Raw genomic sequence first — 16,163 nt, 5'->3', positions numbered from 1 at the left:
CGAAGAAAAATGGTAATTAGTAGCAACCTTTTTTTTTAACGCTGATTTATTATGATCTTACAATTATGGTATATGAAATATTACATAGACGATTCGACAACCGACAATACTACCTGCCTTATGAAGATCTACACCTAACTGCATCACCTGAGCCGTCTTATGAAGATCCACGCCTGGCCAGATTTACTTGCACCATGTTGAAGATCGCTTGCAAGCCTTTCTCCTCTGTAGGCTGCATAATTGTTTAATAAACCGCTCTCTCCGGGACTTAAAACTTGAATTTCCTTTAATCTGCAATAAATTGCATAGTCTGGGATTTGAACCCCAGACCTGGGTGTAGAAGCTTTTAAACCTTAACCAATAGTAGCAACATTAGAACCAAAGCTAGAACGTGGTTTGTTTTTTTATTGTACAAGTTACCTAATTGTTATCCATATGCACCCGCCCATGAGTGATGGGCGCTTGTAATTTCAAGGCAATTTTCGCATAACAGTTTCCTTTATGTTAATTTAGGTTTATTTGTTATACTCAACTTGCTGTTTAATCAGCCTTCGACTTTATGCTTTTAGGTTGGACCCAACATTGATCACCAAACGGTTTGATAGTATTAAATCATTAAAACTTTCAAGAAAGTGAAATTAACTGGTTGCCACCAACCACGCTTTGGTCCGTTGCACATGATCTTAAAACCTTATTTTCACGCTAATTTGGATTTTTAAGTATAAATTGACAAAACATCAACAACCCATTTAGAAGTCCCCCTAAACTTTTAAAATTCTTTCATTTATATAAATAAATTCTCGTGATTAAATTAAGTGAATAATACTTCTATATTAATGGGCTTTAAGTGATCTTCATTACAAACAACTCACTAGTCGTCTCTAGCTAATCATGGCATCTATTGTAGAGAAACAACTTTTCAAATCACTCTTCTCATTCTTCCTTCTAGTTCTACTCTTCGATACCGTTTATTCGTCCCGAAAAACATTGGATCAGAAGAAACCATGCAAACATTTCTCCTTCTACTTCCATGATATCCTCTATGATGGCGACAATGTAGCAAACGCAACGTCAGCCGCTATCGTGAGCCCTCCTGGATTAGGAAACTTTAAGTTCGGTAAGTTTGTGATCTTTGACGGCCCCATAACAATGGACAAGAACTATCTATCAGAACCCCTGGCTCGTGCACAAGGCTTCTATTTCTATGACATGAAGACGGACTACAATGCGTGGTTTTGCTATACCTTGGTGTTTAACTCGACTGAACACAAAGGTACACTGAACATAATGGGTGCGGATTTGATGATGGAGCCGACAAGAGATCTATCGGTCGTCGGTGGGACTGGTGATTTCTTCATGGCTCGTGGGATTGCTACCTTCGTGACGGATATATTTCAAGGGGCTAAGTATTTCCGTGTTAAGATGGATATTAAACTCTATGAGTGTTACTAAGTGATTTATGTGTATTTTAATTTTTGCAATTTGTGTTGACACAGATAAAAATGTGTGACTAATAATAAGTGATTTTGTTTTTTTTGTTTGTTTTAATATGTGTTTTGTTTGTTTTTTATTCATTATTCATGTTGCCCCAACTGTTAGAAGCCCTAATGAAAAAAAACAATTGGTCGAATGGATTATAATTTAGAATGAAAGATAAAATGTAAAAGAACATATGATTTCAAGAATGTATAATCCATTCGACCAATTGTTTTTTTTTCACTAGGGCTTCTAACAGTTGTAAAAGAACATATGATTTCAAGAATGCTGATGATAGATTGGATTTACTATTTTATGGAAATATGGTCCAATGATTTCAAGAACCTTTTCTCCTCCAAGAAAATAGGGGAGACATTACATTTCACTTCCTGATTCATAATCACTTGACCTTAGTTACTTGATTATCTTTTGGTTCGTTTAGTTTTCCAAGCAATAATTTGTAGCATTTGACGAGAACAAAACAAAAGGAGACATCCAGTCATTACCAATTACTCATATCCAAATGGTAATCAATATTCGAATGGATATAATCAGCATATTAATGTCTCTCCCCGCCCAAACTGTAAACAACAATAATGATGGTTTGATCCAAAGATTGATGATCTGAAGCGACAACACCACTTAAACTTGCAATCAGTTGTTTTCATGTTGCAGATTTTACGTTCTGCTTTTAGAAATAGTCTCTGCTCTGTTTTCTAGGCTCTATTAGTCTTCTTCTTTTTTTTGAGCAACTTCTCTATTAAGTCTTCTCCATCTCATTCTAAACATGTTTGAGATTCTTTAAATATTTTTGTTTTTAAATGCATATATGTTGACAAGAAAAAATGGGTAGTCAAACTTTTGTAATATAAAAGAACATTATAGTTAATATAATTTACGTAAGATTTTGTTTCATAAGTGTCGCCAAAGACTATGTTATCAAAAACCACTAGAAAGAAAGAGGATACAAAAGCCCAGCCCAGGTTTTCTTTCAGCCCAACAAAGTAATTTAGATTACAAAAAGAAAATATCAGCCTGAACCAGTTTTAGGAAATTGACTTTCTCCATTTGAAACTCAAGAACAAGGACTTCTTCCAATGAGACTCTCCCGGCCCTGAGAAAGTCCAAAACAACATGGGCCGGAACCAGAAAAAAACTTGAGGGCCTGTAGGAAAAGTAATATTTAAAACGATGCTACGAGGATTTGAACCTAAGACCTTTTCTACTATCACTTCATGGTTTAACCAATTGAGCTACAAGAAACTATAATAAAGTTTGGCAGAAAAACATATATATTCGTATAGGGCCGGAAGCTTATGCTTCCATGGCTTCTGTCCAGGGCCATTAGACAACTAAACTTGGTGTGATTTTATTTTTAATTAGCCTACAAAATAACCTCATTTCACAAAATTTGATGTTCGTGCGTGTTATACCAAATTTAGTAGAACTAGAGCCTTTCCCGGGCTACGCCCAGGTTGTTTTACAAATTTAATTTATTAAGGTTTTGACATTTTTATTTGAATGTGTATATATATATATATATATATATATATATATATATATATATATAATTGGATCAATTATAGAAATAAAAATCCTCAGATAAATACAAAATATTTAAACTATTCATGTCAGACAAATTTAAGATAATTAGATGTCAAATTTTCTTATTATGATTGATTTAGGTTTTTATGAAAACAACTGTTAAATTGATAACTAATTTAAACTTCGGAATAATTGAGTTTTCAAAAATTATACACTTCTGCATTGATCCTTAATTTGGTTTTCATTATATAATTCGAGTATCTATATCGATTCATTTTTATCTTTCTTTAGAAAGTGGTTAAATTAGGAACAATTAATATCACAGTGACTGAAATACAATAGTGACTGAAATACAATGGTCATGAGAATGAGTCGTAAGAATCATGTCATTATTTTCTTTGCTATGCGAGAAAGAAATTTGGAACAAAATATCCTAGATCATATTAATATTTTGCAACAATTTCTTTATTTTTTATTGAAAGCATATAGTATCTGTAGAGAAAATTCAAAAATATTAGTTGTTTTAAAACTATTATTTGTAAGAAACTCTTAACTGAAGCAAAAGAATGACTTTCTATACCTTTCTTCAGTTCTTTCTTTACTCAGTTGGCTTAGTGTCTAAACTTCAAGCAGAAGAAGACCACCTTTAAGTTTCAAGGCACAGAAGAGTTGATAGATTAAAAACTCAACAGTCTCATTAAATCAAAGCTCAATGATTTGTTTAACATTTATATGACACTCAGAAATAAAGCACATTTACCAAAATGAAACTTAAACTGTGAATCTAAATATCTAATATGAATTTTTTTTAAAGTATATAATATGAATTTCTGTATAGTGATCCAAAATACACAATAATCAAAGGCATTGGGATGATCTAAAAATGCAAAATGAACTATAATATTCACTCTAAGAGAGAAGGGGTTTTAGCACATGGTATTTATCAGTTTCTACTTTCTACATACAAAGTGATATAAATATTGCATAAAATTACTAAATTTTATATTGAAAAACGACATGTAACTTAAAACAGAAATTTTTTTTTCTAAAATGTTATCTATCAAAAAACGGAGAAAGCATAAATATATGATATTCTTTCATTATTTATCACTAAATGTTTTACAAAGTTTGATCTTGGAAAGTAGCAAGAAATTTTGTTTCTCTATTTATTAACGTTTTGTTGATGATCTCTTTTGACCTGAGCTTTTACAACACAGACTTCATGTATCTGAGTACAATTTCTTCATAAAATGTGTGGTGGTAATTGTTGGGTATAACTTATACATATTGGTCTGAAGTAGTTAATGGTTTTACTTGGTGAATCATAAACATAAAAATAATAATGGCATATTTGTTGAGCAATGAATAATATACATGATGTCAAGTATGTATATTATTCATACATGGTCAATGATTTTACACGCGAATTACATATTTAAATTTGTTATAATTTATTTATTATACTATTATATTTGTATTGCTTTGTTGTTTTGTATAAAAAAATTATATTTATTTTCCAAAACCTCATTTTTTCCATTGTTAGCTTTATATTTTTCATATTTTTTGGTTTATAATATATTAATTCTAATGGGGATTCAATATATCAACAATTGTTTTCTTATTTTAATATAGGTTTACATATAAGAACACCAAAAAAGAGTAGTATGACTAACATAATAAAGAATATGTGTAAGTGGGGGTTTCTTCTCTTCGTTTCAGGTCATACACGTTTTACCAACCTATCCATCGTATGCTTATTATAGCCACCCTCATCATCGTCATTCTTGACTGTTCCACGTCTATACACCATCGATTCCATAAAGGGAGAATTTGGTGTATATACATAAGAGAACATAAACTAAAGAATATAGCCATACTACAGTAATCATTATTTGATGGGACAATTTGGCATATTTTTGACTTTATTCTTCTTATGAGCGTGTGTCACGTACATCTAACATAATAAACATGTTATACCGTACTATGTATATTAAGTAAATAGTATAGAAAAATACAGAAAAGTATATAAAAGTAGCATGCATTTGAAGAGGAGGAGCAACAAGGGAAGGGAAGAAGAGGAGAGGAAGAGGAGGAGGAGGTGGAGGGAAAAGGAGGGATGAGAAGTAAGAGCAAGGGCAGGAGAGAGGAAGAAGAAGAGGAGGAGGGAGGAAGAAGAAGAAGAGGAGGGAGGAGGTGGAGGGAGAACCGGAGAAGGAAGGAGGTAGAAGAAGAGGAGGAAGCTTCAAAAAATTCTACTATTTACGTAAATAGAATAATATACTACTATAAGTATTAGTAACACATTATTTTAAATACGTTTAATTAGATGTACTATTTTATTTTAATAAATAGTATAGTATAATTTTTGTCCGATATTGTTTAAAAAATCTGTTTTAAAAATTTTAAGTTATGTCATATGTAAAAAAATATGTATATCTTTAGTAACATAATAATTTGGTTGAATTATATTTGCTTTAAAAGATATAAATCAATAAAATTTGGAGGGAGAAAAGAATAAAAAAGACAAAAAAAAAAAAGAAAATGAAAAAAAAAAAAAATCAATGGTTGAGATTGTTCAAAGGGTAAAACAAGTAATATTACATAAAATACACAGAATTCTCTAGCCTAATTGTTGTTATGGACATACACTTTATTTCTTTTTTGTTACGTGCATGTGCCCTAATTTCCCTTCCATAACTGTCATTCTTATGGTGAGAGTATTCCTCATCCTCCTTTCTTATGTGATTTCCTATTTGGTTACTTTCATACTTCAGCTTCCTCTTTTTTTTTCAATCCTAGCCTAACCATCAACAGAGTTTCTTGCAATTTTCTTTCTACGGAAATCTCTTATATATCTTTCCTTGTCATGCTTGGACCCAGCTTCTTCTTCATCTCTTTTATAGGCCATTCTTGCCACTTGAATCACATACTTGTTCTTCAGAAGACTCGACTCCACATTGTCCACATTTCTTTTCTGATTTTGTCGTCATTAGCTGCGCAACTGTTGTTTCTCATTCTCAGATTAAGGCTTGGTAGCATCAGATTCATACCTCTTCTTCCCACCTGTTCTTTGTTCATCATGTTTGTTCCTGACTTCTTTCGAACCACATTGGTTGGAGGGTCGACTCTTTTTGTCTGACTTGCTAAGTTTATTGTTGTCGACTTGTTGTCACTCTCAACTTCAGATTCAGAAGATACAATTCTTTTGATTATAATTCGTTTCTTTGTACCTTACTTCTTCTCTTCTCTCCACTGTCACTGACAGAGTCAGAATCCGAGCTGCTAGAGTCACTTTCACCACAACTCTAGTGTTTACGCGCCAGAACCTTCTTGTTAGTGTGCCTTCTGTGGTCACACGACAATTTTCATCAGTCAGATGAATCATCCTATATACTTTATATGCTGACATATGACTAAAAAAGACAGAAAAAGCTTCAGTATCAATTTCAACAATCATGGACAATAAAAACTCAAAACACGGCTGGATAAAGTATTCACCATGTCACAAAAATTGAATAGACAATCAAAATTGAAATCTTTCCATCTCAGATGTTATATGCTATGAAAAAACATGTTTGTTAATTAATGAGTTTAAGTACAGAGAGAGGGGCACCTAATTTAAAAAAAAAAAAGATATCACTATATCAGCAGTAGGTACTTGTAAATGGTTATACTCAAAAAGAGTTACAGGATCCGACTAAACTATCACATGAAGTAGAACAATCTAGTCGTTGCGCCATCAATACGCCTCAAGCCTAACATTAATCACTAATCAAATTCTACTGAAATCAAAATTTAGTTTCTACATTAAAACCAGAAAGGAAAATAAGAACTTGTTACAACTTACATTAAGATGGCACTGGCTTCTTTGGATACCGCCGATGGTGATTACGGTGGCGCCAATAGGAATCTCCATTACCAGACTGTGTTTCTCAGCTCCATTTTGGTGAAACCAACTCACTGCAAAGTAAAAACGATAAGAGCTATGAATAATCTCTTCTCTGATTAAGCAAGAGAGCTCTGAGAAGATTTCTAAGGATTTAACAGTGATGAATCTGATGTAATGGAAGATAAATAATCCAATAAATCTTTAAACTACAACTTAATTTGGTTTTAGCCAAAAACTAATGGTTATGAGTTGCTTGTGAGTGAACGATTGTTACTTTTTTAAGGTCATCTCGGCATGAACAATTGTGGGAGAGAGAGAAGAAGATTAAAAAGAAAAAGGATATGATGAGGAAAGGGAGATGGTCATTCTGGATTCATCGAGAAAGGGTTTATAAAAGAGTGGAAAAAAGGGAGGTGGAAGGATAGCATAGCTGATAAAGAATTAAGTAAAGAATGCAATTGAATGAGTGAGTAGATCGTGATAACTACAATGTAACGGGATGTGCAGAGATTGCAAACCGATGATGGTGAATTGGAAGCGTCTGAGACGATGGTGACAAAATCTAAGTTAAGAATGAGGGTTGGGCTCTTATGGGTCATTGCTAATATGCCCAATAATTTGCCGGCGAAAATTCTATGTCAACTAAACAAAAGTCTGACCTGGAAATTTAAAGCTTTCTGATTGGTCCGAATTTTTAATCCTACGTGGCATGCTTCTCTGATGATTATATATCCCTTTTAGTATAGTATTAATTAGTTAAATTAATACTAAAAAGAAATAAATCATATTATTTTATATTTATCGTTACGTACTATTATCAATCACATTTAAGATAATATATTTTATTTTACATTTAGTAATATAGCTAAATCTGTAATATTAAAGCAGGATCCTATTGTCTTTTTTACCTTAGCATGTCCTCTTCTTTACTAACATTGCATGTTTCATTAAGGGTAATCAAGTAATATTAATAACACATCTATATTGGGTCATTTTCATTTTTTTCGGATCCAGCCCACATCAGATCTCTTTTGAGCCATTTGGGCCGATTAAGAAATCAGATCAAATTCTCACATTTTTTTTCCTTTGGGCCATTGAGTCCAAGTTTAAATAATTTTTTTAACTATTCTTAATTATTATTTTTTTCTTTTCTTAATATAATTTAAGCATTCATAAAAATATTGAATTTTTTCATTGAAAAGTATAAATCTTTATTAAAAAATATATTTTTTTTATTAAAATATTAACCACATAATAAAATTAATTAATCAGAGTTATTCCAACTTAATTCATTAAAGAAATAAAGTTTAATTTTATAAATATAAATAGTCATTTAAAACGAAATACGATAAATAAAGATAAACAGTTTAAGTCTTTTATAAAATAAAACACAAATATATGAAAATATGACATTTACTAAATATTTGTCAATTGAAAAAAATAATAATAATAAACCCGCGCTTTGAAAGAGCGGGTCAAAATCTAGGGTTAGTGCGAATCAATAAGTTGGAACTAGGGGTGGGCACTTTACCCGATATCCGAAGTGGCATCCGAACCCGATCCGAAAAACCCGAACCGAAATCCGAACCGAAGTAGCAAAATACCTGAATGGGTATTGAATAAGGAGAGATTGGATACCCGAACCCGAACGGATAATACCCGAACCCGAATGGATATCCGAAGATAACCGAACATATGTATAATTAACTTTATATTTCTAGTTTATATCTCTCATTTTATAAAAAATATTTATATTGATACTACATATACTTTAAGTTCATATGATATACATACAATTACGGAAAAAATGATTTGCTACTCACTTAAAATGCATGTCAAGTTTTTTATTTCAAAAATAAGCAAAAAGTTACATCCAAAATTAAAAAAATAACTAAAGTAATGTCTTTTTAGTTTTAAAATGTTATGTCCAAATATATTAACCATTCAATCTATTAAAAATAAAAAAATTAGTTAACTGAAAGTTCTATTTTTAAATACAACAAACTTGAGAAATGAAAATTTTAATTTTTTTTTTCAAAATCTAAATATCCGAACCCGATCCGAAATAACCGAATCCGAACTAAAAATACCCGAACCCGACCCGAAGTACATAAATACCCGAACGGGTTCTAGACCTCTATACCGAAATACCCGAAAATTCGAAATACCCGATCCGAACCCGAACGGGTACCCGAACGCCCACCCCTAGTTGGAACATAGAATCAAATTGTTATTAAAAATAAATTTATCATTTTATTCTATATTTTCATATTTAATGGTGTACATTTGTAATTGTTAAGGATATTTTAAATTAAATAAATTAATTTATAAATTAGTTAAAACAAAAAAATAAAATTTAAATACATATTGAAAAGATAAAATTATAAAATCTTAAGTAATAAACGTAAAATATAAATGTGATAAATAATAATTAGTTAATTACACATACTCAAAGTATCACCAAAACACCAAAATTTGTGCTATTTCAACATGAAAATTTTTGGTGTTATGGTTGGAGTTTCTAAATGTGATTTATTAAAACAATAAATTTTAATAAAATACATAAAATCTGCTAAATATTCAAAATATTCAAAATGTATGCCTCATATCATTAGAGTTTGGCAAATACCCTAGAGTCTACCAAAACAAAGGTTATTAATAGACTAAAGGGGTGTTATTGGATTCTATAATATAAAGAGTTTTGAAGATTTATATTTTGTTATAATTCTAGTGTTGTTCTATTAAGTCTTTTCAAAACTATTTTAAAGTCAGTTGTTATTTTAAAAGTTTTTGAAATATAGTGTTAATGGATTAATTATTTTGCAAAATCAATAAATTTTTTGTGTTAGTCAAATTTTATGAACATAAATGATTTATCATTATTTTTAATTCTGTTGTTATTGGTTTATTGATTTTACATGTTTTTCTACATAGAATTTATCAAAGTATTGCACATCGATCAAGTATTCTCAAAGTATTTTTCATTTTTCTCTTTTTAAAATTTTCCAAAGGAAGTTTTTTCATGCTCGTGAATCCTTTATATACTAAAACACAAGTCATTTGACAAATCAACTTTTAACAAGTGGAAAATGCTTTAAAAGTTAAAAATAATCAACTAAAGAAAAAAACATTTCAATCCCTAATTAATTTTCAGCGATTCCTTTAATTTCTAATTTCTTTTCATAATATTACATTCACGTTCAAAGTTAACTCCCCACTATTTAAAACTGTTTTCTTCTCCTATATAATTTCTTATCTACAAATTTACTTTCAGTTTCTGTTTACCGTTTTCCTATTTTCTGTGATATCAAACATGCAAAACAACAGATCCTTTCATCTATCCTAATTTTTCAATTTTGATCTTGACAGTCTCTTTCATATCCACTTTCTTTTGTTTATACCAATTCAATGTTTTTATTATTCATCACCTGGATTACTACTTAAAAGTTCATGATCAACACATTTTTTTTAGATCGAACCGTGGAATACATTCGTCTTTGAACCCTAATCAAAGCAACAATTGGATTGGCGGTCGAGTTTAAGTCACACCGGAAAGAGATTAATACTGATACGTGGAGAGATTCTGAGAATCTTTAGGATTTTGTTGCAGGACTTCTATAATTTGCAGGTAACAATATAACATAAAAATTTTGTATTGTTCATTTTTGAAATTATTTTTGCTTACTGCAGATTTGTATAAAAAATAAAAGCTGATTCAAGAAGAACATATGAGGGATTAGAGAAAATTTTGGGTAGATATACTCTACAGAAAACTTGGCGAAGGTCGAAGACGATGAATTACGAAGGTAATGCAAAACGTTGACAGTTAGAAAGGGGAATAATTATGGGTTTTTTGCAAAATTGACCTACAACTTAAAGTCAAACACCAAACTAACTTCCTTTTTTTTTTGGAAATTGGTTTTGTCCTATTCAACCCACAAGTTCATATAATTCTAGAAAATGCCATCAATTTTTTTTTATTTTTTTTTTCGAAAATGATATTTTTATTCTCTCACCCTCATCATCTTCAAGTAATTACAAGATTGCCATTGTCATCAATACCCTAACCACCATGAACAACCAATTTGAAGCTCTTAATGCTCCCAAAATCGAATTATCCTTTTTCTTTTTCCATTCTTATGAACTAAACACAACATATCTCTCACTTTCTCTCCACATTGAGCTAAAAAAACTCAAGATTTTGATTTTACATTTTATATGGTTCATAAAGTCATAGATCTAACTTTAAATGAGTGGAAGATGAGTACCATCTGATTAAAAACCTGTAAAAAAGATAGATTCGTAAGAAAGACATGAGACAAAACTGAAAAATTCATATGAAGTTTGGTGTTTTCAAGTCAAAGAGATTAGAGTGGGTTTGGAGAGTTTTAGTTTCAGAAAAAAGTACTAACTTTATACAACAAGAAGTTACCAAATGAAGAAAAATCACACAAAAAAACTTACCAAAACGCTCAAATCTATTATGAAAGGGAAACTTCGTCAAAAGACTTCCATGAAGTTTAGATGACTTCCAGAAAGTCCAGACGACTTCCTGGAAGTCGTCTGGACTTCATGGAAGTAATCTCGACTTCAAATCCAGATCTGAAAAATGTGCATATCCAAAAACGTTCAAATGACTTAAAAATAAAGAAAATGAGTGGAAGATTAGATAAATTTACCTTTATAGAACACACAAAAATACATATCTAAAATTAATAGATCTACCTTTAAATTAGTGGAAGATGAGTACCATCTGATTAAAAACCTGCAAAAGAGATAGATTAGTAAGAAATACATGAGACAAAACTGAAAAATTCATATAAAGTTTGGTGTTTTCAAGTCAAAAAGATTAGAGAGAGGTTGAAGAGGTTTAGAATGATGAACATTACATTTTTGTTGCAGCCATTTGAGAGGAGGAGAGAGAATGTGTAAATTTTTTTTATATAAGGAGACAAAAAATCCAATTAAGTTAAATAATTTTGATTCAGACGACTTCCTAGATGACTTACTTGTAAGTCGTCCAGAAAAGCTTAATAATTTTAGCGGGAAATTAAAATATTTTTAGTGGGAAACTAAAATAGAAGACTTTCCAAACGACTTACAAGTAAGTCGTCTGATTTAAATTATTTAAGCGGGAAAATAATTTTTAAAAAAATTTTAGGCGGGAATATTTGGACAACTTACATGTAAGTCGTCTGTTTTAATTTCTTCACCAGACGACTGAAATGTAAGTCATCTAGACCCTAAACATAACCCCTAAACTTAATTAACTAACTAAACACTTCATAAAATCAAATTAAACTTCAAAAGTGTTTACTATACACAAAAATAAACACGTATAGGTAAAAAATTAATTTTTCAAAAAAACATTCAAGCTTTCCAAAATCTAACCCTAAGAATACATACAATACTACAACATATGTTGCCAAACCCTAGACCAAAGAATACCATGATTCACTACCTACACTCATCTATGTTGAAAACAATTCAATTTTGTTATATTTTAATTTATATAACTTAAAACAGTTTATAATTACATGATTTTAATTTTTCGTTTATCAAAATATTTTTTAAAAAATTTATAAATTATTTTTAAGATCAGCTACACGAGAAGACTTACTTTGAAATTTTCCAGACAACTTCCAACATCTCAGACGACTTACTAGGGCTATATTCGTAAAAATAGCTTCTGTTTTTTTGTTTGATCACAAGGGGCTGAGCTGTAATTTCACAAGGCTTTTAGGTTAGTTTTGCATTTGATTCAAGTTGGGTATAAGTTTGGGGTTAAAATCAAGTTGTAGGTTAGTTTTGGCAAATTTCCCTATATTCAAAGTGAAAAATTACAACATTTTACCTATGACACTTGTCATCACTGAACATATATTATATACTTTCCATTACACTAACCATGAAATTAATTCACAAAATCTATAATTATTATTTTTCATTTTTTTCTTAAATAAAATATATGGAACTACCAAAAGTGAATAAAATATATATATTTGACAATTAATGATTTTAGATATAAAGATTTGATAACAATTTATATATTTTATATTATTTTAATGTTATATTATTAGAATAGATTAAACAAACATATTAATTATATAATAAAAAAATATTTTTTTCGTATACGTTATATTTTGAATTTTTAAAACGACTATAAATTACGAAAACTGTTAAAAATCTCACATTACAAATTTTATGATCTGTAGTTTAAATTTTTTAGGGTTTTCTGCAAAAAAAACCCTCGATGTGATTTTTTTTTTGCAAATTAATCCACTAACTCAAAAACTCACAGGTCAAACCTCCAAATTCCAAATTAAATTTTTTTTTTTTTGCAAATTAAATTAACCCATGTATTGATGATGTGACTGCCATTTACTATTTAACAGAAATCAAAACAACAGTTGTCAACTTGTCGAACCCCGCACCGGACACAAATTAACCAGCAAGCAAACCAATTCGCCTATCGAACATATTTGTTTGTAGCATATACATAAATACATATATTCTTTCTGTTTCGAAGTTAAAAAAAAAAGAGCTTCTTGTTCGTTTTGTTGCAGTGACCTGATACAAATTAATTTTTATTAGACTTATATGTTACTTTTGTTAGACTTGTGTGTTATTTCTAACTAGGTGACCTGCGGGCATAAGAACATGATCGGTCCGCACCCTGTGTTCTCTCGGCCCATACCTCACGAGAGGGAACACAGTAACGTAAGTATGAAGATGCAGATATTGTGTGTATGTATAATTGCAACGTCACAAAATATTTTGTGCGTTTACGAAGATACTTTCATTCAAAAAATAGAATAAATAGTGTATAGTTTTAGAAGTAACATATTTTATATTATCATTAATTAGAATTGTATTGTATATGTTTCGTAATTCTTTATTTTAGGTGAATAATATTATTTTCCATAAATAATAAACAAACATTTATGTAGACATATTAAAAGAAAATATAATAAAAATCAAAATATTATCCATAAATAATATAAATTATGAAGTACATTTCTCGATAAAGAAAGCAAATTCAATTAGAAACTTGCAAAAAATTAAATAAATTTTGTAAGCAATTTGACGGGTTAACATTATTTGATAGATTTATAAATTTCTAAATTTTATTGAACATGAAATAATATTAAATTGACATACCGTCATAGGTCTCCTAACTCATCACAACCCATCTAGCAAATACAAAAAATAAATAATTGCAACAGTTTATTCATTTTAAAATTTGTATTTGAAAAAAAATTTTATTTAAAATTGACATACCGTCATCGCCGAAGTGGCACCCGAACCCGATCCGAAAATGCATGTCAAGTTTTTTATTTAAAAAATTAACAAAAAAATATATCCAATTTTTTTTTTAAAAAAATAACTAAATTAATGCCTTTTTAGTTTTAAATTTTTATGTCTAAATCTATTAACCATTCAATCTATTAAAAATAAAAAAATTAGTTAACTGAAAGTTGTATTTTTAAATATAAGAAACTTGAGAAATGAAAATTTTAATTTTTTTTTTCAAAATCTAAATATCCGAACCCGATCTGAAATAACCGAATCCGAACTAAAAATACCCGAACCCGACCCGAAGTAAAGAAATACCCGAACGGGTTCTACACCTATATACCGAAATACTCGAAAATCCAAAATACCCGATCCGAACCCGAACGGGTACCCGAACGCCCACCCCTACTATTTAGAAACATTATAATATTTTTTAAGCAAATGTAATTAATATGATATCAACATGCGCAAGTTTACTGTTTGAATAATAAGGAAAGTTTTTAATATTTGTCTTAATTCTAAATCTTGCTCAATGCTAAACTAAATCGATAATTATTATCCCCTAGATATATATGAGCTTAACGAAATCGACAATAGTTTTGGGCTTGTCTACATAATCGATTGATTAAAATAAATGAAAAATAAAATTCAAAAAAATCGACCAATAGAATTATAACAATTTTTCTGAGAAATTCTATATTAATGTCATGTCAGTAGAAATCACTAAAGTGACTTCTCTTTTAATGTATAGGAGGATTGTATATGTGTCGTAATTCTTTATTTAGGTGAACAATATTATTTTTCTATAAATAATAAACAAACATTTATGTAGTCATATTAAAAGAAAATATAAAAAAAATCAAAATATTATCCATCCTTTATATACTAAAACACAAGTCATTTGACAAATCAACTTTTAACAAGTGGAAAATGCTTTAAAAGTTAAAAATAATCAACTAAAGAAAAAAACATTTCAATCCCTAATTAATTTTCAGCGATTCCTTTAATTTCTAATTTCTTTTCATAATATTACATTCACGTTCAAAGTTAACTCCCCACTATTTAAAACTGTTTTCTTCTCCTATATAATTTCTTATCTACAAATTTACTTTCAGTTTCTGTTTACCGTTTTCCTATTTTCTGTGATATCAAACATGCAAAACAACAGATCCTTTCATCTATCCTAATTTTTCAATTTTGATCTTGACAGTCTCTTTCATATCCACTTTCTTTTGTTTATACCAATTCAATGTTTTTATTATTCATCACCTGGATTACTACTTAAAAGTTCATGATCAACACATTTTTTTTAGATCGAACCGTGGAATACATTCGTCTTTGAACCCTAATCAAAGCAACAATTGGATTGGCGGTCGAGTTTAAGTCACACCGGAAAGAGATTAATACTGATACGTGGAGAGATTCTGAGAATCTTTAGGATTTTGTTGCAGGACTTCTATAATTTGCAGGTAACAATATAACATAAAAATTTTGTGTTGTTCATTTTTGAAATTATTTTTGCTTACTGCAGATTTGTATAAAAAATAAAAGCTGATTCAAGAAGAACATATGAGGGATTAGAGAAAATTTTGGGTAGATATACTCTACAGAAAACTTGGCGAAGGTCGAAGACGATGAATTACGAAGGTAATGCAAAACGTTGACAGTTAGAAAGGGGAATAATTATGGGTTTTTTGCAAAATTGACCTACAACTTAAAGTCAAACACCAAACTAACTTCCTTTTTTTTTTGGAAATTGGTTTTGTCCTATTCACCCCACAAGTTCATATAATTCTAGAAAATACCATCAATTTTTTTTTATTTTTTTTCGAAAATGATATTTTTATTCTCTCACCCTCATCATCTTCAAGTAATTACAAGATTGACATTGTCATCAATACCCTAACCACCATGAACAACCAATTTGAAGCTCTTAATGCTCCCAAAATCGAATTAT

At 29.8% G+C, this 16,163-nt stretch overlaps 1 protein-coding gene across 1 annotated transcript; it reads left to right on the top strand.

Moving 5' to 3' along the window:
• The first annotated feature begins 835 nt into the window (after positions 1-835).
• Positions 836-1,548, top strand: LOC106404837 (dirigent protein 6). The gene has a single exon (XM_013845499.3). The coding sequence runs from the start codon at positions 892-894 to the stop codon at positions 1,450-1,452; it is 561 nt and encodes a 186-aa protein (XP_013700953.1). The 5' UTR covers positions 836-891; the 3' UTR covers positions 1,453-1,548.
• The last annotated feature ends 14,615 nt before the right edge of the window (positions 1,549-16,163 follow it).

Source organism: Brassica napus, chromosome A1, assembly GCF_020379485.1.
Source record: "Brassica napus cultivar Da-Ae chromosome A1, Da-Ae, whole genome shotgun sequence".
In the NCBI taxonomy this organism is placed as follows: Eukaryota; Viridiplantae; Streptophyta; class Magnoliopsida; order Brassicales; family Brassicaceae; genus Brassica; species Brassica napus.
This window is presented reverse-complemented; position numbering and strand designations above follow the sequence as displayed.

What these genes read in the sequence shown, in the direction of transcription:
- LOC106404837 (XM_013845499.3), top strand. Translation starts at nt 892, where the DNA reads ATGGCATCTATTGTAGAGAAACAACTTTTCAAATCACTCTTCTCATTC.